This window comes from Ricinus communis, chromosome 7 (assembly GCF_019578655.1).
Source record: "Ricinus communis isolate WT05 ecotype wild-type chromosome 7, ASM1957865v1, whole genome shotgun sequence".
Classification (NCBI taxonomy): Eukaryota; Viridiplantae; Streptophyta; class Magnoliopsida; order Malpighiales; family Euphorbiaceae; genus Ricinus; species Ricinus communis.
Window position 1 is genome coordinate 25,518,239 of NC_063262.1, and position 24,710 is coordinate 25,542,948.

The window sequence follows — 24,710 nt, forward strand, 5'->3', positions numbered from 1 at the left end:
CTTTAAAGTAATGCTTCGGCTGTTTAACTGGAGCGACTGTTTGTTTAATGAAAGTTTCTTTATCAAACTTGGTGACGGAGAAGCAAGTTTTGATGCTAATATCTTTTAGGATGTGATTTTTTCGTGCACCTGACAAAGGAGTTAATTTAGAGAGGTTAACAGATTATCTTAGGAAATTGTTGTTAACTTGTTATAGATCCATGTCCCTATAGGAGCAGCTTGACAGCTGAAAACATCAGGTAGATTGACATCACATTCATGAGATTGGACAAAGAGTTCGTTGGAAATGGTTGGTTGATTGTGTTGGACATGGTTCTCAATGGACTTGCCAAGAGTATTAGAGTATGGACAGGAATACTGCCAGTGGATGATAAAAATGTAAAAAGGAAAAATATTGCTACCTTAGCATGTATCTGGTTAAGACGTTTATGACTTGAGTGAACATTCAAGTTATGTTTGTAAAAGTAAATGTACTCTTTAAGCATTCCACCAATTGCAATCTAACTTCAGCAGCACATGCGCATACAAGTTTGACTGCTAATCTTTGCCCCTGACATCCAAGATGTCTTTAATAGGTTGAGTGATTCTGGTTTCAACTATGAACTGCTACTGGTTGCAAGAAAGACAGTTTGAGAATGCCAAAAGATAGTAGTGAGTGGTGATGATTTCAGATGCGGCCACTGCAAGAAGATTGATATCCAAACAAAATGATAGTTGCTATAGTACATTCAATATTTACAGATCACAGTTGCTTGCTAAACATAAAGGAACACTACATAAACGAAAAGGGTTTAAGCTACCCCTGAATACGCATTGTAGAACTACAGGCAAAACTACACCTGGAAACATACTTCCAGATATACAGATCAACTGAGACTAGTCTACATATGCACATCACCAGCCCCTAATGAGATTATAGCATGCATAAACACTACTTTTTCCTAAAGTATGAAAGGAGTGTTGGCTGTTTATCGCCACCACTCTTAAGGTTCGCCTTCTTCCTTGCTGGATTCCGCCGAAGTTTTTCATTGCCATCTGGATTTAGCTCTCTATCAATTAAGGCCTCCTCATGGTGCCGCTTTGGTTGGCCCAACGTTGCATCCTCATGAGGCAATTTAGAAACATTGGATATTAAATCATGATCAGGAATCTGGCACTTTGTTTCGTCATGATCAGGAATCTGGCACTTTGTTTCGTCATGATCAGGAATCTGGCACTTTGTTTCGTCCTCGCATGGAATTGTAGAAACATTAGATTTTAAATCCTGATCATTGATTTGGTTCGACGGTGGAATATCCAGCTTTTCCTCGCTTTCATATTCTTCTTTCACACTTTCTGGAAGGTCCATCTTGACAGATTTGTCAAATGTGCTTTCCCGTGAGTTTAGTTCTTGTTCTCCTTTGATTTCCTTCCTTGAGAAAAATTTAGAGATAGTGCTTTTGCTCTCAGTCTTCACATGAATCTGCCAAATATTTCCAACAGTTATTAAAAAAAAAAAACGTAATGATACATCCTGACGCAAAAAGTGGCTCATCAACAAGTCTCCAATTTAGTGTTCATTTGCGAGGTAAATTCTGAAAATAACATTAAATTAGGGAAAAAAATGGCTAACCAACTGCACCTCTTTAACGCATTCTGGTCCATCAAAAGATGACTTGCCCATTGCAGGTGTCACCGGACACCATACCTAAAAGATTAAATAAAAGTTGCATAATAACATAATTTGATGATTGATAATCAAATAGAAGGTGCCGTGCCCCTCTTATATTTGCATCAGTTTGGCATTCTGTTTTTTATTATTATTTTTCCCGTTGTTCTTTTTCTTGAGAAAGAAAGAAAACTGAACTAGGGAGAATGAACAACTTAATTCTATCGAGCTCTTACCAAATCTGAACTTTCATAAGATTCAAGCACAACGTCATACTTAGAAGAGGAAGAACCATTAAGCCATGTGTCAGTTGATTCCTTGTCGCCCAAAATGACAGGCATCCTGTCTGCATTAACACATGCAGTTACTCAACTTTAGCAAGGATTAAGAAAGCTGAAACGCCTAAGATATTAAAAGGTACAATAAAAAAGGTCTGCAGTTTCAGTTCCTCTGTTCTAAGAAAAGATACGGTGCATATACAGCACAGCTGACAAGTTGAAACGACTATTATTTGTTAGACCTTTGTAGTTCACACACATTATCTGTGATTGTTCTATATAAATCAGTGCAAGTTACAAGAGATAAACTTGATAGACTTCCTATACATCTTCATAAGATAAGCTAATAACAAAGAGTAATCCTAAGAGGCAGAGAGGAAGGAAGGCAACTATTGACCAAGTAGATGACTTTTTCTTATCAAGCATTGTGGGGAATTTCACTCTCGCATCTGGTGTATTCCAACAAATATTCAGAAAGAAAATATGATTTAGGCATATAAAGATGCAGCGGCAGTATGTATGCTTTCTATAATTAAGTGATTCAAAATGTATCTAAAAATATAACAACATGAATCCAGAGAAACGCGCACACACACCCAAAAGAAAACTCACCATGTAACCACTCTAAAGCTGAAGATGAGGAAGTTGTGAGTATAGTGAAGGTGTAAAGTATCTCACCTGTAACGAAGTCCACATAATATGATCATTTAAAGTAAATTATTGCTGACAACTGAAACTACAATGAAAACCATCTCTCACAAGGAAATTTTTTAGCAGAACAGAAGTGCTGTATTCTGTTCGTAATCAGGTTCAGCTTCAAACTGATATATTAATGTACAGAAAAATGAACACCTAGTTAAGTTGAAGAAATGAGAATTAATAAACAGGATTTAAATACTATCGATGCAGTCTATATGCCATCTCAAAGATGTATACTTGAAAAAAAAAACATTCACCTTCAGAATTCTGCCAGGAATCATAAAGAGCAGCAAACACGAGAGGCCGACCATCCTTGAAATGAATGTAATAAGGCTGCTTTTTCGACCCATCTTTTTTCCACTCATAAAATCTGAAGAGTAGAAGAGAAAAAGGATCGAGATTATCTAATGTTCAATTTGAACATAAGCTATCATGTTTGTAATCTCTATCCTTCATTTTAAACTAAATGCTTAAAATTTTATTAAAAAGTTAAATTAAACTTTAGAAAATGGATGGATATTAGTTGGATAATAATTCTCAACTATTAATTTTAAATATAAACATGATAGGATGATGATCCAAAGAAAAAAAATATAATAATAATGACAGCAATATAAAGTTCTTATCAGAAAATAGTTATGAAGAAAAATTAAGACAGGGTTAAACGTTGTATCAATTAACTAGCAAAAGCATCTTGAGAACCAGAAAAAGATTGGAATTGTCCGAAACATCCACTTACAAAGAACCATGGGATATTTCCTGTCATTCTTTAGTATAAAATATTTGGTAACATCCAGAATGATGCAAATTTCTTATCACAGAACGGTTACCTTCGAGGCTCACCGCAAACAGTCATCTAAAACATTTGAAGAACAACATAGCTGTAATAAATAAAAATTAAGTGTAATTCAGCAAATAAAACACCACTTTGCCAGAGACATACATACCCTTCTGCTGCTACGAGACACCGGCTTTTAGGAAGTAGTCGGCGAAAAGAAGCCTTTTCACCCACCGACTCGGACCGAGCATTGAACTGGACAAACACCAAGTAGTTTACTAACATTACTATTGAAGACCGAAAATGTTAGCTTTATCGTTGTTCAATAATAAACCCTAGCTAACCGATAAAACTCTCACTTGATTCACCGAGTATAAACTTGAATAATAAATTAACTTAAATTAGTATCGTGTACCATTTTGTAAAAATCAGGTTTCTCAGTTTTCTTAGTGAAACTAGGAATTAACCCCCAAGTCATACACTGAACAAAAAAACCGTCGCCACCATCGGATCCATCTCCTTCTCTACAAACAACAGGCATATTCGATCCTGGTGAAACATTATAAGACGGCCGCCATCTGAAAAAACACAATCTGAATCCCTAAATAATCGTTAAGAATATATTCTTAAAGTTAAATCGAGTGTTGAAAGAAACAGAGAGTACCGATCCATGTTGACCGACCGGACTGGACCGGTAGTGCGGTGACAAGCCCTGGGGATGTCATCGGCTCTGAGAGTACAGCGAGCTCTGCCACACATCTTTCTCTCTTGCGTTGGCTGACCGTCGAGTTCCCTGCCTGTCGGGGCTGTCCCTGCTACAGTAGCGCTATCCTTTTTCTGAACCGAATAAGGGCGGGAAGAAAGTGCGAGGGCAGTTTTTTGGTAGTGCGACTGGTGTTGGCGAGTGAATGTTATAGAAACTAATTGAGGACCGTTGGATTAGAATTGAAACATTCTCGAGATTGTATTTACGGTGACTGATTTAGGCACGTCTATATGTGCGTCATGCTTAATAAAAATATTTGGAAAAACTACAGCAAACAACCCATAATTTCTTTTTATTTTTGGATTAAAATTCATTGTCGTTGAAATTGAAAATAATAGTTAATGTTTCTATTATTTAATCACTAATATAAAATTACTAATTAAAATTTATTATTTAACTAAAATATTATGAGAAAAATATCTTAAATTTAAAAATAAATTATATATATTTTTATAATCATTCATTTTTAAATTAAAAATAATTTATACTATAAAAATATAATTTAATAAATATTTTAATATTATATTTTTTAAAATTTTATATTTTGATATTATTAATGAAATAATATAAATTAAATATCAAAAATATAAATATATTTACCATAATAAATAATATTAACGTCACAAATATGAATACATATAAATTTTATTATATAAAAATATATATTCTGTTAAAAAGAATTTACAAATGATATAATTTATTATAGTAAAAATTTATTTTATTTCTAAATATTTTAAATTAGAATAATAATTTTTTATTATTATATAAAAATTAGTTTTATATAAAATATTAATATAAAAAGACTTTAATCTCTAAAAGCAGTTAAAGGTGTCGTGTTGAATTTTTCAATTAATTTAAATATTTAATAAAATAAAAATAATTTAAATACTAAAATATAAAGTTAAAATAATATTTATATAATTAAAATATAAAAATTATTTAATTACATAAATATTTATTTATGAAGTACAAATATAATACTGCTATATTATATTTGCAAAAATTATTGTATATAATAATATAATATAATTATATTAATAATTTATTTTTATAAATAAATATTTTTCTAATTCTGTAAAGTGATATATTATTTATATGTTAACCTCAATTTTTAATAAAAATATCAATTATATATTTAACATTATTTTATATAAATTAATTAACATGTAAATTAATAATTTTTTTATTTAATTATTATTTATATATTCAATATAGTATCAATTAAATTATACATATAAATAACTTAATAAATGATGGGTTTTAATTTATATTTTGTGAAATTAAAATTATTTATAATCAAAACATAGAAGCTTTAATTGTTTATTTGGGAAGAAAATAAAAAGTAAAATTGTTCGTAAATACCTGTGAATATTTATTTCCGGGTTTTAAAGTTTGAACCGTATCCCCGTTTGGTCTGGCCGTTTGAGGTATTCAACCTCTTTCTGAGTCCCGAGCTCTGCACTTGATTCCGCAGCTCTCGTCATGCTTTCCCGCATAAAATTAAAACTGCTTCAGACCTTAAGCCCTCGCCTCCGCCTCGCCGCCAAAGATTTTCGGACCGATTCCAGTCCAAACAGGAGGAGGTCTAAGTCGCCAGCATTTCAAGCTAAAAAGGCGGATGAGAAATCGGAGTGGTGGATAGTTGACGGAGAAATGCACGAAATCGGAGATCACGTGCCTCCACGCGAGCGTTTTGTTATTCCAAGAGATAATATCCCAAACAAGCGCCGAAAGCAGCTGAGGGAGCAGTTCATGCGCCGTACCCGCCTCGTTCTCAAGGAGTCGGTGCGTTATTAGAATTTTCCACTTGCAAATACCTTTTAGCTACTTCTGCTCAAGTTTATTGAACTTTTTTACTTTTTTTTTTTTTGGTTTCTTATGAAAAATTATATCACAATTGTCGCTAATTTTAATCGAGATGATAGATTGGTAGGGTAAGGTTTTAATTTTTGGGTGTAAGCACCATGGTATTAAGTGAAACAAAGAAGTGGATATGCATTGTGCTGGAGTCTCGAGTTTTTCAAATGGAATTGTAATTGCTTTCATGTCCTGATATGTTCATTATACTTTGAAGGAGCATGAGCCTTGGTGCAAAAGATATATGGAACTATATCAGGAACTGAGAGAAAATTGGGAAAGGTTGTACTGGGACGAGGGTTATTCTAAAAAAATTGCTCAAGATCATGCAAATTACGAGTCTGCTGAGGATGATGATCAAGATTTTAACCCATATAGGTTTGTCTTCCATAGCTGTTTTCCATTTGCGATTTGCTAGTTACTTTTACATCTTTTCAGGCATTTTTACAAGATTATACATATAATGCTCATTGATCTAGGAAATTACAGTGGATATAGTTCTTATAAAACAAGATATTTACAAGCAAGCAAAGCTATAGCTTTGGCTTTTAAACGTGCACATTTTCATCCTTTTGTTGGGTTTCTTTTTTTTTTTTTTTTCTTTTGGTGATAATACAGCAACAATCAGTGTAGCTGATAACATGTATATAGTGTTTTTAATCAACTACACTAAAACTCCTAACCCTACGAGGGAAGAGATCCTTAAGGCAGCAATAAGTATGGCATATGTTTAAGTACCAACGCTGCAATCATTCCCATTAAGCAAACAGACAATTGGGTAACTCTAAGAAATAATCCAATAATATTAGCTCAATTCCATTTTGAATGACATAAAGACAAAAGCATAGCTCCTTTATTAATTTTTTCTGTTCCTTTTGGATGATAGCAGCTGCAAGTCAAGTTTTCCCTACAAGATTAAGAAGTTCTTTGGATATAATTTCTTTTGTCTTGTGTTTGTGACCACTTAAGATTGATTAGGAAGATGATCAAATAAAAGTTGAATCACTGCAGTCTCACAAAAAGCATGCTATTTCTTATTCTATCATGTACTTTGGGGGGACAGCAAATAAAGCCTTGAAGCTTTTTCTGGATTACATACGTCATATCATAAATAGTGAACTTTTGAAAATTCTAGGCCTGCCATGCTCCACTGCTTTCACCACATCTCTTTGAAAGTCTCTGCCAGAGTGTTGGTTAGTACATTTATCCATTCATTTTAGGAAATTACTTGTTATATTAAGAGTTTTTAAAAAGATATTTTCCTCGTTTTGCTTGATATATGCCCATCAGGGTTCACATGTTATGGGTTTTGACTGGAAGAGCCTTAGTCATTTAAAGTTTTGCTTGTATTGCAGGAGCAGGCAATCTGAGCAGATGAAGGTATGAATTCAAATGACAAAATTTCTCTAAGGATTTGAACTGGTACTAGTTAAGACGTGTAGATTTATACTTTGATTTGTTTTAGCAGGTATAATCAATCCCAACTGGATTGGGATTGAGGTTGAACTGAGTTGATTTATTTTTCTTTCTAAATGATAAAATTAAAAATGATTAAATATCAGCATGAGGTATATATGCTTGTATCTTTTTCTTTCAGTTGACTTTTGTTCACTATGCTTGTTGATTGTTGAATTAACCTAATGTAATATTAGGCAAACTCTAGCAGTTCGCCAGTATTATTGAGATACTTGTAAACATGTCGTGGAAAATAATTTTTAGGTATGTCAATAATGAAATGGCTTGCAATTCTTGAGACCGTAACTCACTGTTATTATTTGCATGTCTAATGTTATGTGTTTTAAGATTTTTGAAACATTTTCATACTTTTTACTGTATATATGTTTGATATTCAATGTTATTGATTGAATTATGAATGCAGGATCAGGGTCCTAGGAGAAACAGACAAGGTGATACATGGGAAAAGGTCAGCCAAATTAGGGACAAATTTGAATACGATAGAGAGAAAAGAATGAGGGAGAAAGGTACGATGAATGCACATACCTTTTCTATGTGTTCTTATCTACTAAGATTCCTTGGGCTAAATTGATTGTGAATCCTGCTTATAAGGTTGAATAAAGAACCAAACACATTAGAAAATCAGTATCAAAATTGATTTCTTTATGCATTTATCTGTCAGTTTGTCAGACCAAGGCTGCATCTTGAAGCTTAGCTCATAAATCCAAATCCTTTACCTTACTAAACGTGGAACAAATACACCCACAGCTTTTAATTTACAATATATCCCAAATAGAGGGGACTTTCAATTTCAATTACAATTCTTCATGTTGGCAATTCATTGTGAATTTCACACTTGCACTTGAAAAGTATCACTTCTCAAAAGGAGGTTGTAGATTTTGCTGGAATTGATCAATGTGCTGAATAATTTGTTTTCTTTCATAGTTTCAAGATTTTATTGGTAGATATACTTGAAACAGGGATGGTGATCTTGAGTGCCTGAATAGTTTATTCAAGAGAAAATATATTCTTGATACTACGTAGTTCGGTAGTTTGTAAGAACCAAATTCTTTTATCAAGCAGTGTGGACTGGTTGTTTCAAGCACACAAGAAAATGAATCTTGAGTCTGGTTTTATAGTGTTGTTCAGCTTAAACAACTGGGCTAGCTAGTTTAATTTTAACTGAATTGTGTCTTGACTGCAAATTTTATGTTTTTGTAATCCCAGCATTTGCACCGATGAACAGAGGAATGGAACTACCTGACCCGAATTTCCAGAACCAGCCATTAGACGCCAGAAGATACTTTCCTGGTGAAAGGGACTGAAAAGAGGCGTTCCCCTCAAACTTTAATGCCAAAAGTCGTCCTCAAAACCTTGGGAAGAACCACAATGGAGATCTGACAGAAGAAGAGCATTAGTTTCTTTTTGTTTTTGCTCTTGAAAACTGCGGCCATCCATTGATTGAATATTGCCTCGCTAAACAGGAAGCAAAAAGGTCCTCGGTAATGCAAGGATGGTGCACCACTTTTAACCTGTCTGTCATGAGTTGAGTCAGTAGGTCGACTTACTAACGGCCTTGTCAAAAAATGAAAATGCTTGTTACAGCTAGTATAGGATTTATTTTATTCTTGGCACTTAATCATATGCTTGTAAGATTAATCTATCACTTATAATTTTATTCCAATTCAATGTGCATTGAGTGGCAAATGCAGAGGATGATATAAACAGAAATACAGGAACTGCATTGTATGCACAACTATTACAGCCTCTGATTGAGTGGAGGCTTTTCAGGGATTTATAAAGGTTTGGAACCGCCACTCCCTGATTGGGAAGAAAACTTCAATTATGAGATGAGCTTTTTGGAGGTTCTTAAAAACTTCTAAACCGTTGTAGTTTAAAAAATTATATTCTACCTTTAAAAACTTTTATTTACATCAATTTCTTTATAAAATCTTACATTACTTTATTCTCTTTCAAACAGTGTTAAAAGATTGTATTTTTGTGAGTTACTTCCGGAGTATTATAATTGAAACGGTTAAATAGACTATGCAGTTATGTAATAGCATTAAAGTTTAAATTTCTTTTACTATTTTTTATGGACAAAAGGGTCAATCTGCTTAATTTTTTCCAGCAAATAACGTTTGAAGTTGTGTGCAAGATCAAATACACCAAAATTTAAAAATAATATTAATTTTATTAATTTATTGATAGAATATCTAATGATGCTCTATCTAAGAGCGTGTTTGATAAAATTTAATATTCAGATCTAATTGATAAAAAAAATAATAAGTTATAGATTTATTTGTTAAGAAAATTAGAATTGGATTTATTTAATTTTTAGAAAATTAAAATTTGACTTATTTAATGTTTGTCATTTTTTAGTCAATTAAATCTAAATTTTAAATTTTATCAAATATACTATTGTTTAACGCGTCACTATATATTGTATCAATAAATTAATAAAATAAATATTATTTTTAAACTTTGTATTTTAATATAAAACCTAAAAATCTAATATTATTTCATTTCTTAAAAAAGTTTAAATTAAGTGTATCCTGTTCTTAGACATAATTTTAGGAAATTTTTGTTGAAAAAGTTTAGAGTGAATGTATTTGGCTATTTGTTTAAAAAATTTAAATTGGATATATTTAACCGTTGGAAATAAATTCAAGGTCAAATTGATCATTTGTCTATGTTTTAATTTTTTTTAAAAGATATTACTAAATGTATTTTTATTATTATTCAAAGACGAAAAATATAGACTAGTCTCAATTTTCAATTAAAGTGCAAGTGAATTCTTAAATTTTAAAAAAGTTTAATTATATTTTTAAAGTCTCGGGTATTTTTGGAGCTATTTCTGTTTATTTTACCATGTAATGCCATGACATTATTAGTTTTAGTACTAAAAAGTCGTTTTAACTCTTTTCAACTCCTACTTTTTTCATGTAAAGATGCATTAATGTTGCTTTTAATTAGTAAAAATTATAAAATATTTTTTTTTCTTTATTTTCGTTAAAACAATCAACATTATTATTATTAGGTAAAAGAAGTAGAAAGGATAGAGTTACCTCAAGTATATAATTCTTCTATTTTTTAAAGTTTATATGCTTAAAAGTTAAAAATTTAACTAGTCGTTTACTTGTTGCTCGGTCGTTATTATACTTCGATTATAAAATCAAGTTTATAAATACAACTTAATAAATATTTAATATTTAATATTAATTTTATAATATTTTAAAAAAATAATAATAAATTAATTATTTTTAGAAATTTTTAATTTCTTTTTAAAATTCTAAAATTTTATTAATACAATAATATAAAAATTATCTTAAGAATATTTATAATTTAATTCTAAATTATATAAATTAATATTATGAATATAATTGATATTGTTATTTTTTAGAATTAGAAATTATTATATAATTAAAAATATTAATTTATTAGTGGACATAATATTTAAAGATATTATTTTCTATAATTAGAATCATTAATCATTATCTAATTAAGAATTTAATTAATTATTAATATATTATTTCTTAAAATTATAATTAGTGTTCAATTAAAAATATAATTTATTAATCAATAAATTAATAAAAATTACAAATTACATATAAATTTTAATTTCATATGTCAAAATAAATATTAATGTTAAAATAAAAATTTTATATATTAAAAATATGTTAAAAAAATTTTAAATTTTAAAAATTAGTATATATATATATATATATAAATATAAATTGTACTTAAACCGAAAGCTGGCTTATTAAAAATAAATTATTCGGGAAGATCCATGGACCAGTGTAATGCACCATTTCAAAATTGATAAGGTGAGTCGAAAAGTACAAACTTGAAATGATTATACAGGGTACAAGCGGCCTAAAGCACATGTGTAGTACGAAATTCAAAAACTAATAAAACAAGGAGTGAAAGAAAGAGAAGGAATATACACACAGGATTTACAAAATCCATCACTACCAACTCTCAAAGAAACTACTAAAACCAGGCCGGCGCCAAAGCCTCCTCTCTTCTTTAACGTGCACGCTCATCTTGAATTCGAAATGAAAGAAGATCTACACAACTGATTAATCGAAACCATCTTGATTTTGAAACAGGAAAAAGAACAATCGGAATGAGCGGGGCTCGATTGTGTGCGTTACTAGGAGAAATAGGATACGAAGGTGCAAATACATTGGACGCTGACAGCTTTGAATGGCCTTTCCAATACGACGACGCACGCCCTATCCTTGACTGGATCTGTTCCAGTCTCCGCCCCTCTAACGTCCTTTCCCTCGCCGAGCTTTCTCAGTTAATTCTTCACAATTTTTTTTTTAAATCTTATTTTATCTAGTTTTTGTTTTGATAGTTTTAATTTCTGTATTATAAAGAAGATCTGCTAAGGTGAAATCAAATGTTAATGCATTTTCCTTTATAATTTTCCTTTGCCTTTTCACGCCACATGATAATCTTGAATAATTTGTAGCTTTCTGTTGCTTAGGTGTGAACAGTTTCTACAAGAAGGGAAGCTATTAGAGGTAAGAGGAAAAAAAAGAAGAGAAATGCTCTTAGAGTGTGTTTGGAAAGTCTTAAAACGCTATGGTCAATATAATTGAATTCCATTCAGTCAATTCTTGTCTATGAATAGTTCATTATTGCTGTAATTTAATTCTTTCAACTTAAATTTTCTTAAAAGAAAAAGGCATTTTGACAGATATGATATCTCGTGAAGAAAATGACATGATTTTGCAAGAATTCAGTTTTGTTGCATAAAGGCTTTAATTCGTGAGTGAGAGAAACTTCATTGTATAAATTTTCTGCATGTTTTCAATAAGCATAGAGATTAGTCATGGTAGGTTGATAAAACTGTGCACAAATGGAAAATTCAGCTTGAAACCATTGGCTAAGGTGGTGCATAAGGAACATTTCGATCATGTTAATAATCATAAGTATGGAATTTGAAGGATGTATTAATGGAATATCATGAACGAACAGGGAGAGGATTTGGACTTTGCTTATGATAGCATTTCAGCCTTTTCTTCCAGTAGAGACAATCAGGAAGCAGTTTTTGGAGCTGAAGAAGGTTTAAAAGAAATTCGGTAATGGTTTCTCTGTGTCCCACCTTATGTTTCTCAATCTCAGTTTTACCCCTCGTGTTTCTCTTGGACCTTACCACTACAATTGATAGGCAAAGCGTTGTTAACCAAGCCAGTTTGGTTATTTGAAGTTGTTTTCATGTTGGAAATATGTTGGTTATATATATACATAAATGTAATCTTGGTTTCTGGTCTTAGTATAATTATCTTCCTGTAGGTTGTGTAGCAAATGAGGGATGGCCAAAGATGCAGTTATAGTTGCTCTGTGAGATTATGGGTGCCTTTTGATTTAAATTCCATGGCATTTCTACAGCATGTTAAATGCATGTTTGATGAATTTTATCACTTGAATATGGATCTCAAGGGAGAGAAATACATGATAATTGCTACAGAACTTGTCTTTGATTGGAATTCCTCAGCATTCAGAAGATGCTAAGGAATAAGTTAAGCTGAAATGTTTAATTTATATACTTGTATCTGGAATTGGTTTCATTGAATTGTTATTATGTGTCAGATTCTGCTTATGGGATTTACAGGAGAAAACTTGTTAATGTAAGAGGTGATGTTACTAATTTTGAAATTTGTGGAAAGAGAATTGATAGCTTGCAACATGGTCCCTTTGTTTTGAACATGCATTTTGGATCTGTTTCTAAAATTATTTGTTTGAGATGAATATCTAGTTGCTAGCCACATGGAATAATGTTAATGAGAAGTTTATTATGCCAAATTTCTCTTTTAGTTTCTATATTCTTATGGTGGATTTAGAATCTCAAAGTAGTCTGTCAGTAAATAACTTTTCCCTTCAAGCTTGATGACTTCTTGTGGAAATTTGCTTTAAATACTGATGGATTTATATCCATCTTCAGGGATGCAACTGTAGCATATAGAGCTGAAGCTCTAGAGTTGCAGAGACAGCTGAGGCATCTGCTGTCTCAATTTGATATGCTCACTGCGCAGGCCTCAGCTTTGATTCAAGGGAGACGGGCTCGAGTTGCTGCAACATCTACTGTCAATGGATACCTTACAGCAATAGATGATAGTCTTTCTGCACGAAATTTAAGAGTATATGCTTAATTTTCCATGCAGTAAAAAATTCTCCTCTCTGTCTCTCTCTCACCTGTAAGTTTTGCGTTGTTTATGTATTTTTTATTCTTTATTCTCATAGATGAATGAAGTTCTTGGAAGAATTGTATCTACTGCGGAAGAGTTGGCTCATTATCATTCTGGAGATGGTAATGCTCTTCCTTTCATGTTATTATTCTTTTGTCTTCACTGTTTGACATTTTTGCATCGCCATTGTTGTTTATTCTCCTTAAAAGCACTTTATGTCACATATGTTAATTTCAGAGATCAAGTTTCCATTTTGAAACAGCATATGTTTGGTTTGGTCCTAGGTTAAACACAAAGTCATCTTGGAGCTTTTCTGGTTAAACATGAGAATTGGTATTTAGTTTAGTTTTCTCAATCAAGTTGATGCGGCGGATGTTCACTCTTCAGTGACTAATAAATTTGGGCTAAGGTTTGAAACCTCATTATAATGGAAGATGGGGCTTATTCTATCTCTTAACTTCTCTCTCTCTCTCTCTCTAGCTTTCTAGGGTATAAACTCTTGTAGACAAATAGGTGTTCAGGTGGTGTCCAAAAGAAGGACAAAAACGTCAAAAGAAATACCCGAGGCACTATTTTGTGGCAGAGAATTGACTACTAGTTGTCAGGTTTAGGGTTAAATTTCATAAACTCCAACTCCAATGGCTGTAAAAGTAGGATTCCATACGCATGCACACAAGAAAGAATTGCTTCATTTTTTCTCTTCTAGTGACTATTGTTTTGTTTCCATGCAGAGGACGGCCTCTACTTAGCTTACTCTGATTTTCATCCATACTTGCTTGGAGATTCATCTTGTACAAGGGAAATAAACCAGTGGTTTTCTAAACAACTGGACACGGTATGTAGTGCTGACTGTTATTCTCTACAATGTTGAACACACCATGTGTCTATATCTTGGTTCTAGTAGGAACTGAAATTTATATGGATAAAAAAGATATCCTGAACCAGAGGAGTGGTGTAGATAACAAATCCGTTGATTCTTTTGACCACTCTGAATTCTATAGTCTAATGTGGATAAGATATGCTACTTCTTGAGAGATAGGAGAGTAATGCTGCATATTTTGCATCTCTTCCTTTTCACTCGGTTGTTTCTTTCCCTGTAGTATTACTCTAGATGTTTTGTGCTACCGCTATTAACTATATTCAGCCTTAATCTCAATTTGTAAGATTAAGCTAGATGGATTATTTTTGTCTATTTTTCTTTCCTTGGCTTGTATATTAACAATAGATAAGATTGTGGCAATCCATGTCTATGTCATCCTTGATCTGGTGTATAGTTTTTTCTCTCCATCTGAAATTTGCTCATTTGACTTTCCAATCATTCTACACCTGGACCTAATCAACCATCTCAATAACTATCACTGATGGGTGCAAATGATTGACTTCAAGTGCTTTAAAGTCTTATGCTGGTTGTCACCAACTGCAAAGCTCTTCCTTTATTTTGCTTTGTATTGGCCATGCTTGATTTAACCAGGGCTGAAGTCTTCCATTGGTTGAGTTATTTGCCTCAGTGATTATATATGTTACATTTTATTTGTCTTATGCACTAGACTCAAGATTGAAACTATAAATGCTTAATCAAAATAGTACACATCATAGAATTTATGCAATTATGGGCTTTAAAATTGCTGTTACCAGGGTCCTTTTCGACTAGTTGCTGAGGAGGGAAAATCAAAATGTTCATGGGTGAGTCTTGACGACATCTCAAATATTCTAGTAAGAGGTATTCTTCCTGTTTGCTTTTATCCCTTAATTGGAAATTGTTTCTTCTTCTTTTTCTTCATGTTTTGCTTATGCTATCATCTGTTTGCAAGATGTTATCAAAGCTTATTTTCTGTATATTTGTTGTTGACTATAGAAACATACACAGCTAATATAGTTAGATGCTGCCATCAATGTGCTATGTTGTTGATGCATTTTTTTGATTCTTATGTGCAATTAAATATGCTTGATTTGAACATTCATGGGCATCACTTTTACAAGTATTTATCTACTTTGGTACTTTTCGAGTATTTATCTATTATGGTATTTACCTAATTACTTGTTTTCCGACACAGCAGATTTAGAAAAATCTCATCACCAACGTGTATCTGAATTGCAACGACTTCGCTCCATGTGTGTATTCTTTTCTTAATCTGAATTATTCTTCCTCCAAACTTTTGTGTATTTTAATATCATTAATTTCTGAAATTATGCGGCTTTTCTTTATGATATGGTTGCAATATCAATTAAGAGGTTGTTATGAGTGCTTCATGCTTTATGCTTTAGTCTCATATTGAATAGGTTTTCAATTATGGTCTAGACATTACAAATTTTAGGTGCTTTAAATCATTGTTGTGGAAGAAGTCAAGAGTAGAGTGGTCATTTCATTTCAGTGGGTACTATAACCTGGTTTATCAAAAACATTTCACAGGAAGTGTACGGATTGGGAAAGGGCTCAGAAGTACTTACATCTCGAATTAATGTTAAGTAGCATATTTAGTTGTTATTCTATCAATTTGGTCTGTCAATTCATCCTGCCTCTCCCTTCCTTTCACACTCAAGAGCAAGGACATGCATGAGCTTTGATGCACCTAAGATGTTGGGTGCAATATGGCTTTTGATTATCTGAACGTGCTCTTGTCAGTAGCTAATTTGTTTCCTAAGTTATCCTGAAAAAAAATTTGGCCCCCCTGTCTTCTATTGAGGATGAAAAGATATGGATTTTACTATTCTATCTGATAGAGTCAACAGAATGTCCCTCTGTTGTTGGTTATGTACAGGCAGCCTGCTCACCTGACTTATATCCACTTCACACCACCTTGTGTCTTCTTACTGCAACATTGTGTCATTTAAACCCAGTCGTTGATAAACCATTTACTGAATTGACAGATTTGGAACAAGTGAACGACAGTGGGTTGAAGCCCAGGTTGGGAATGCTAAGCAGCAAGCCATTCTCATGACACTTAAATCTCAAATAACTTCAGATGAAGCTCACATTCATCTTGATCTTCACACTCTTAGGTAAAAGTTTAATGTTTTACATTCTTGTCCTTTTCTTTTTATTTGAAAATTTTAAATAGTTTCGGATGAAGCTCGAATTAATAAACAGAATTCAACATTGATGCTTCATAGATACATCTCCAGCCATCTCCCACCTTCTATGAATTCTCTATTACAATTCTTAAATGAGTTTCCACCCTTCTTAGAGAAAATGACCATCTAACTGAATCATAGTGAAACAAGAGCATCACATTCCCATCATTCTACTTCAATTGATTGTAGCATGTGTGCCCAAAAAATTCACCTTGATTTAATCATGTATCCAGGAAGCTGGATTCCTTTCTCCATTCACATACACAAGCCAGCAACCTTATATACCAGCCTATGAATTTTATTAGGTTAATATCTAGAATTTCTGGTTGTATTTTGTTCCTTTTTCTTTTGGTGAAGTAGTACTTTAGTGTGTTATTCATTTTGGCTACTTTTGTACTTATTATGAATGAGCAGGAGAAAGCATTCTGAACTGGTTGGAGAACTTTCAAATCTTCATCACAAAGAAGAGAAATTGTTATCTGAGGTTTGTATATAGTTAGGTGTTTTCTATTTCTAAATTTTCCACAATTATATTCTAAATTTTACAAGAAGCGCCAAGGGATTTGAGCAATATAAAGAAAGGCATTTGCTTCCGATTAGCTGCATGTCCAATTTATGCGTAATCCTTATTTATTGATTCATATTACAAGTTTATAAACACAGAGATTCACCTAGATTCTGGGCAATAGATATAAAGCGTACGAATGGGGTCAAAACTTATTATCGTTAGTTGCCTTGAGTAACCAAAACCTATGTTAGCAACTATGAATAATAAATCATATATCCCAAATACAGTATGATTGAGGCCTTGAAGTGCCCAAATGAGAGTGGTTGAAGCTGAATGTCATTCTTTTATCAGTGCAGTAGAAAATCATAGCAAAGCACATTCAATCAGAGGTAACCATTTATTTAGGAATGTGGCTATAAGCCATGGGATGAAGTGCAGAGTAAGGTTGGTGGTTGTGGAGTTCAGAGAGAGAGTGTAAAATCACAAAAATGGATGTGGAGGTGGTTTTGTAGATCATGTTGTAATCGGATCAACCAAAAAGGTGGGAATTTGGTAGTATAGAATAGCCTTAAGCTCGATTGACTGAAGTTTGAAGGACCATGATTAGATGGTATTAATAGGTGTGCTGCACAGATTAGCGATCAATTAAGCAATGACTGTTGGAGAGAGAGAGAGAGAGAGAGAGAGAGAGAGAGAGAATACACAGGAGGAAAGAAATTAAAAGAAAAAAGGTTTCATAACAACATGGGTCCCACTTTAGTTGCTGCATGTTTTATTTCCCTCATCCAATTCACTTGTTTTCAGACGCTGAGCACGCATATTTATTATTACCTATAAATCATTGTATTTCTCTTTATTCTCTATTGATCCAACCTCAAACTTTCAGACTATCCCAGATCTTTGTTGGGAGCTGGCTCAACTTCAAGATACGTACATTTTGCAAGGTATCGGATGGTAACTTATCTGTTTTAAAACTTGCAAACAATTTATAGTATGTTTTTATTTTTATGATTCTGATACTGCTTTTTATGAAGTTAGTATGATGTAAAAGTATACACTTGTAGGTGATTATGATCTCAAGGTCATGCGCCAAGAATATTATATCAACCGACAGAAAGCGGTATTGCTGTCAACCCTGTACTTCCATATGTTTGTACTCTTTAATAAATGCTGGACATCATGTGGCTGTTCAATTTGTGTGTATTATGTTATTCTACAAATGGGTCTGGATCTATTTATACAAAGGTGTTCACAATTCTCAATTTCTTTTTGCAGTATATAAATCATTTAATCAATCAGCTAGCAAGGCATCAGTTCTTAAAAATAGCTTGCCAGTTGGAAAAAAAGAATATGCTTGGAGCATTTTCTTTACTTAAAGTTATTGAGTCAGAGCTTCAGGGGTACCTGTCAGCAACTAAAGGCAGAGTGGTACTATATGCGTTTCAACATCATCTTTACATACATACATACATGCATACATATATATACACACACACAATTACATATTCGAAGTTCCATAAAAAGATTACTGCATCTATCATTTGTAATCTTTCCATTCTGTTTACATTGTAATTAAGATGTCCATGCCTATTGTTATTCCACATTCAGTTATGCCAGCGTATCATATCTGGGATTGGATTGAAGTTTTCCTTTATATAGCCAGGATACTGTAAGAGATAAGACATAGTGTAAATGAGCATGTGTGGACTTGAATTTTCTATTTTGTTTCTGTGATCTTAGATGTCTTTTATGTGGGACTTTTCAGTTTTTGGTTTATCTTGATTCTGTTGCTATCGTAGGGTCGCTGCCTAGCACTGACTCAAGCTGCATCTGACATACAAGAGCAAGGAGCAGTGGATGATCGTGATAATCTTCTGCACGGTGTTAGAGACCTTCTAAGCATTCATTCAAGTAATGACCAAATAACCTTTTCTTCTAAGTCATATTGATATTATTCAATAAATAAATGACTGCATCCGTTAGACTTTGCATGATGACGAGATTTAACTAGTTAATTTTTTGTTTTTAGATGCTCAAGCTGGATTATCAACATATGTATCAGCTCCAGGAATTGTACAGCAGATTTCTGCTCTTCATTCAGACTTGATGACACTACAGTCCGATCTTGAAAATTCTCTTCCAGAAGACAGAAATAAATGCATTAATGAACTGTGAGTAATTTATTTCGACTAAAGGATCCAAATTATTACAACTTTTTCTTATTCTTTTAATTTGACTTCAACCCAACTAATTGGCGTCACAATGTCTTCTCATGGTCTGTTGCATCATGAGCAAGTGTGAATAGAACATCAATGGATGCAAACACTGATTTCTTGATCTAATTTTTGAAACTGATAGATTTTAAGAATCTAATGGCTTTTCAAAATATGGATTTTCCATGACTTTGATATAGTGCACCTGTTCACATAATTAGGCTAAAAGATCCAATGCTAACATGGGGATCCCGTGTTAGAAGATGCAAAAGGATAGTAATGCCTCTGCCCAAGGAGTTGTGAGTGTAGGGAATTTAGATAATTACCAGGTCCTTTTGTTAGATCATACATTCTATGACAGGGTCTGTTGTCTGTTTCATGGTAATTATGTTGACAATTTATTTGAGGGGAAAGACTGGAGGGCTAGACTTTGAGTGGATATAGACCTAAACACATTCAATCTGAATGTAATATTTGTAATTCATGTAAAGTCTCATGTTTGATGTTGCATTTTATATTCTTCTTGCCAAATACATTTGTTCCTGTGTGCGTGTATTTATTTATGGAGGTTAGGTTTTCTAGGAGAAAAAGTAGTTAGCAGGAAGAGACTTTGCTACTGAGCTCTCCAAGAACTACGTTGATGCATTGCTTACATCCTGAATATGGCAACTGGAGTTTAGAAGCTAGAGGATTGTGGTTGTTACAGTGAACAAAATTTGATCAATGCCCGGAAGAGAGACTGATCTTTAAGATGCAATAGTAAATAAATGATTTGATAATTTATGAAATTTTGGACTCAATGGACTTCAATATTAGAAACTAGAGCATGTGAACTCCTCATTAAGAAGTAATTGCAAATATCATTCTTTTAAAAGCATGAATATAACCTGTGATGTCAAACAGCATTTGAGAAATTTTAATTTTCTAATCTGTTTATTCATAATAGGTGCACGCTGATTCAGAGTTTGCAGCAATTATTATTTGCATCTTCTACTACTGCACAGCCAATATTGACACCTCGGGTAGGACTTCACCATTTTAAAATCTTGTTATGTTCACTTGGATTTGTTTGGTAGTTTACGCTCTTATCACTCAAGTATTAATCTGTAGTTTATGTTCACTGGGTGATGAATTTAGAAGTTCAAACCTGCATATTAAGTTTCAGTCGATAGCTTTATTGGGATTTTAAAAGAAATTATCTATCTGAAGAGTGAATTGTGACTTGAACATGTTCCACTTTTATTTAACGAGTTTGATATTTTAAAAAACCTTTTTCAAAAACTTTTAGGTAATCCTTCAGGATTATGGAACCAAAGCTACTATGAGGATGGGAAATTATCTGTCGCTGAACCTTAATATGAACCTGACTGCCAAGTTGTTTCAACTCATCAGCCCATTTTAAAATTTCATTTTGGAGCAGCATAGCAATTGGTCCGACTTTGTTTAGAAAACTGTCAATTTCAACTTTTGCAAGAGTCCTGACATTCTTGTTTTAATCTATTGTAGTCTTAGAAGGGCCACCATTGAAGAGAGATTATGTTCATGTGTTGTTCCTTCTAAGGGTGTCGTCAACATACTTGTATAATAGACTAAGTGATTGGAATAAAAAGACTAGCATTTTTTAGGTTGATAAGGGCTGTGATTGAGCAGCCATGTTGATTTTTTCTCCTGTATTTTCATCTTATCCACATTCACGAAACAGTTGTGTGCTCATGTTATCACCTTTAGGAATCTTGTTTTCTAATTTGACATGTTTGCTTCATGATGCATGCTGCTTTTTAGCCATTAATGAAGGAGCTTGATGAAATGGAAAAGATAAATGCAAAACTCTCTGCGGCAGTTGAAGAGGTGACACTAGAACACTGCAAAAAGAACGAGGTAATCTTGATTTGGTTCTATCACTATCAATTTCTTGGGCAATTCTTCTAGTGATTCAATCAATGCTTCTGCTCTGGTGGATCCCTGCCAAGATCTACAGATCTGCTTATTGAGGCTTCTCTTATTTCCCACCTCGGGAGTTTTGGAAACCTATGCATCTCCTTGTTATACCAGGATAAGATAAGTTTGAATGGAGTTTGGAATTAATGTGAATGACTGAGAAATTTGCCTTTGGATACAAAGATTATAAAGTTGCTAAGAGGAGGCAGCATCACATATCAAAAACAGTTGAACTATAGTTTTAAGAAAGAAGATAGATCAGGACTTAGTTCTTAGGCCAACATAGTAGCACACTATGCATAGCATATGCAACACTATCCGTTTCCTTAAGCAAAGAAATATGTCGAGTGGAATTGTCCCAGTCTGCCATAGATAAATCACTTTATTTCACATTTTTAACCGCACCTTCTGTGCAACCTAATCTATACTGGAACTGATTAGTGCCATCTGAAGATCCATAGCATATTAACATCAAGTTATGTAATAATATTTCCTTACTAGCTACTAAACTGCATCTGCACTTTTATGCCATGTAGATTGTAAAACATCACGCACAGGAGGTGGGACTTCAGAGGCGTGTGTTTGTCGACTTCTTCTGCAATCCTGAACGTTTGAGGAGCCAAGTTAGAGAGTTGACTGCACGAGTTAGAGCTTTGCAGGTCTCTTAATCTATATTCGTTCTTTTGTATTCTACCTCCCTATTCTTTTTTGTTTCTTCTTCTCTTCCCACCAGCCAAAACTGGGGATAAAACAGCAAAGGGAAAAAAGAAAGGACTGCTGAATCATTGAATATATGTAGATTAATGTCCCTGCCGCTATTGTAAAATGGTTTCAGTGACAAGGTAACACTTTTAAGCAGCTTGAATACGTTGATATTAATCATCCATTTGAGTTCCCCTTTTGCTGCAAACATGTACTCCTAGCCAGCCATTCCAAAACACACCAAAAATAAGAAAAGTATGCATAGCATAAATATGAATACACAGCATATGGAGAAACCACTGCTTTGTACTCTTTTATGCGACAATGGATACAACTAGAAGCAGAAGCAAAGACATGCCAGACCTCCCGATTGATCAGGCAGTTCAACCCCCCCGCAGTTGGCAGCAAATATTTTTAGTCCAAATGTTTGATTTCTTATGTTAGAACTAAGGCAGCCTACCTTATAGAGCTTTACTTTATTTCCTGCATTACACTCTTGAAATTTTACCTTATCTGTAGGTGTCTTAAACTAAAATTTATATAATATTAACATAAAATAAAGAATCTATATTCATGCATATAAGGGACATATGTCTATATATGTATATAAAAAAGTTGAGTACTAAAAATGCTTTGTCTAATACATTGACTTGTTGATTGAACAAGATTAGCTTCTATTCTTATATAAAACCATTCCTAAAAAATATTATATTTATTATATTTTCGTATAAATTAATATTGTAATCTAATTGTAAAATATAATATGTTGGTTATATTTTAAATATTATTTTAATATATTAATTAGTCATATTTCTTAATTAAATTATGATTTTTAATCGTAAGAAACAAATATTAATTATATTTCTATTATTGAGCTTTTTTTATTAATTTATTTTAAAAAAATTTATAATCAAAATGGTAAAAGTAGTGTGCGCGACGCCATATGGATGACCAATTATCATAATAATTTAATGATTTTCTAGTGGATAATTATAAGAACACGTGGCTCGTTCTTTCAGATAATGATTTTTCTTCTTTTCAGAACTTCATTCACTTTTGTCATCAAGATTTTAGGTACAACGTAAAATCACAAGATATTCCAAAGACATCCAATTGATATAAAAGAGGGCCACCACAATAAATAGGCAGGACTCGTCTTTTTCGTCAAACACATATGCGTGGTTTGAACTCTTAACAAAAAGCCCAAAAAGAAAAACTAAAGAGCTTAACACTATGTTTGAGAAAAAAGATAAAAGAAAGGTAGGGAAAGAAATGGTAGAAAAAAAATAAGGAAAAGAATAAAAAGAAAATAATTAAGTTTTTTTTTTTTTCTGTTTGGAAAGATGTGAAAAGGTGGGGAAATTTTTTATCCTTTTTTTGGAAAATTATAGAAAATAAAGGAAAGTTTTCTTAACTTCAAATTATTATTTCACCCTTAAACATTTAGTTTGCTTTTTAAATGTTATGTCATTAGTAATTATTATTTTTAATTATAAAATTAATTAATCGTTAAAATTAATTAATGGGATATTTATAAAAATAATATATTTTTATTTTATAAATTATTAATGTTACTTTTTTATAAAAAAAAATAAAAAATAGTTGATGGACAAAAGATAATAACAACATGAGCAAAAGTAAATAAAATAAAAAAAATACAAGCTGAACTCCATTATTAAAAAGTTTATTTACTTTAAAAATAAATTAAAATATTTTAATATTAATAAAATATATTAATTTATTAAATTATTATTAAAAATAATATATAATTTTATTTATTAAAATTAATAAATATATACCAATTATTTATAAAAGTATAAAATAGATAAAAAAATTTACAACTCATATGGCTCCGCTTGATTAAAATTAAGTCCATTTGTAATATTTGGTGACGTGTCTCTCTGAGCTGGATATGCTAAGCTCATTTCACTCACGCCATACAGACATAGTCCCAACCATTGTCCAAAGGGGAGAAGAGTAGCTATCAAGACACGAAGGAGCCAAGTTCGAAGAGCCAGGCGGCACCCAAAACCTTGAGTAAAGGACTACCCCACTGTCTAATTATCCACACGTCCCATCCCAAATTCCAAAAGCACCATTTTACTTACTTGGCCACTCACTCATCATTGGGCCACTTAATAATATCATTCATTTACTCATAAAAAGTCAATAAATTAGTACCGCTTATCTCTTTTGCTCTTATCTGTTCTTGTCTCTTTCAATATTTAATTACATTATTCAAACACGTTTTCTTCTCACTTTCCCTCTCTCGTCTCGTCTTTGATCTGTTCTTTATCGGATGGCTGAAAAGTAATTAAATCACGAGTCTCACAAATTTATCTCTCCAGTCTCATAAAAAAAATTAATTTACTATGTAATTCTTCTCACATTTATAATTATTTTTTAATTATTGATTCATCATCGAAATAATTTTCATAAAAAAATAAATTAGTACCACAATGGTCTTTTGCCACGTATAGAGATATTATGTCCGCATCCGAAGCACTAATTTTGCATGACATTACCAGCGACAGGTCGCATCACTCTTGAATGACATTCTTAATTTACCGATTGGAAATCTTAATCGCCTCGCGTT

General features: G+C 32.5%; 3 protein-coding genes across 8 annotated transcripts; 2 read left to right on the forward strand and 1 right to left on the reverse strand.

Moving 5' to 3' along the window:
• Positions 1–697: 697 nt before the first annotated feature.
• On the reverse strand, positions 698–4,329 carry LOC8259686 (abasic site processing protein YoqW). Of its 3 annotated transcripts, XM_048376480.1 has the most exons (9): positions 4,068–4,329; positions 3,819–3,981; positions 3,573–3,658; positions 2,883–2,995; positions 2,539–2,604; positions 1,885–1,994; positions 1,613–1,687; positions 1,211–1,462; positions 698–1,180 (listed from the first exon to the last, which is right to left on the reverse strand). In XM_048376480.1, exons 1-9 carry the CDS (start codon positions 4,160–4,162, stop codon positions 932–934), a joined length of 1,209 nt encoding a protein of 402 aa, XP_048232437.1. In that variant the 5' UTR covers positions 4,163–4,329; the 3' UTR covers positions 698–931. The 3 variants fall into 3 exon arrangements, with proteins under 3 accessions (XP_048232437.1, XP_048232436.1, XP_002527247.1); XM_048376479.1 differs by having other exon boundaries at positions 698–1,462; XM_002527201.4 differs by having other exon boundaries at positions 698–1,462; positions 1,622–1,687; positions 4,068–4,327.
• A 1,218-nt stretch (positions 4,330–5,547) lies between these two features.
• LOC8259687 lies at positions 5,548–9,176 on the forward strand. Of its 3 annotated transcripts, none has more exons than XR_007216604.1 (6): positions 5,548–5,954; positions 6,244–6,404; positions 7,162–7,219; positions 7,317–7,448; positions 7,906–8,008; positions 8,709–8,804. XR_007216604.1 is itself a non-coding variant. In XM_048376481.1 (6 exons), exons 1-6 carry the CDS (start codon positions 5,652–5,654, stop codon positions 8,804–8,806), a joined length of 813 nt encoding a protein of 270 aa, XP_048232438.1. In that variant the 5' UTR covers positions 5,550–5,651; the 3' UTR covers positions 8,807–9,176. The 3 variants fall into 3 exon arrangements, 2 of the variants coding, with proteins under 2 accessions (XP_048232438.1, XP_002527248.2); XM_048376481.1 differs by having other exon boundaries at positions 5,550–5,954; positions 7,317–7,406; positions 8,709–9,176; XM_002527202.4 differs by lacking the exon at positions 7,162–7,219 and having other exon boundaries at positions 5,554–5,954; positions 7,382–7,406; positions 8,709–9,176.
• Positions 9,177–11,378: 2,202 nt separating this feature from the next.
• On the forward strand, positions 11,379–22,291 carry LOC8259688 (AUGMIN subunit 3). 2 transcript variants are annotated; one of them, XM_048377119.1, is made up of 18 exons: positions 11,379–11,786; positions 11,977–12,013; positions 12,471–12,574; positions 13,438–13,633; positions 13,737–13,803; positions 14,413–14,516; positions 15,317–15,401; positions 15,736–15,793; positions 16,550–16,681; positions 17,168–17,237; positions 18,148–18,205; positions 18,326–18,381; positions 18,537–18,689; positions 19,061–19,172; positions 19,291–19,432; positions 20,421–20,496; positions 21,257–21,352; positions 21,949–22,291. In XM_048377119.1, the coding sequence occupies exons 1-18, from the start codon at positions 11,611–11,613 to the stop codon at positions 22,078–22,080; spliced, it is 1,854 nt and encodes a 617-aa protein (XP_048233076.1). In that variant the 5' UTR covers positions 11,379–11,610; the 3' UTR covers positions 22,081–22,291. The 2 variants fall into 2 exon arrangements, with proteins under 2 accessions (XP_048233076.1, XP_048233077.1); XM_048377120.1 differs by having other exon boundaries at positions 11,381–11,786; positions 15,739–15,793.
• Positions 22,292–24,710: the final 2,419 nt, after the last annotated feature.

Coding starts and splice junctions, on each gene's coding strand:
- LOC8259688 (XM_048377119.1), top strand. CDS start 11,611: ATGAGCGGGGCTCGATTGTGTGCGTTACTAGGAGAAATAGGATACGAA. Junction 15,402..15,735: donor CTCAAATATTCTAGTAAGAG/GTATTCTTCCTG, acceptor TTTCCGACACAG/CAGATTTAGAAAAATCTCAT. Junction 18,382..18,536: donor ATATCAACCGACAGAAAGCG/GTATTGCTGTCA, acceptor TTCTTTTTGCAG/TATATAAATCATTTAATCAA.
- LOC8259686 (XM_048376479.1), bottom strand. CDS start 4,162: ATGTGTGGCAGAGCTCGCTGTACTCTCAGAGCCGATGACATCCCCAGG. Junction 3,659..3,818: donor AACCTGATTTTTACAAAATG/GTACACGATACT, acceptor GTGTTTGTCCAG/TTCAATGCTCGGTCCGAGTC. Junction 2,996..3,572: donor TGTCTCGTAGCAGCAGAAGG/GTATGTATGTCT, acceptor TCTACTCTTCAG/ATTTTATGAGTGGAAAAAAG.
- LOC8259687 (XM_048376481.1), top strand. CDS start 5,652: ATGCTTTCCCGCATAAAATTAAAACTGCTTCAGACCTTAAGCCCTCGC. Junction 7,407..7,905: donor GGCAATCTGAGCAGATGAAG/GTATGAATTCAA, acceptor TTATGAATGCAG/GATCAGGGTCCTAGGAGAAA. Junction 8,009..8,708: donor GAAAAGAATGAGGGAGAAAG/GTACGATGAATG, acceptor TTGTAATCCCAG/CATTTGCACCGATGAACAGA.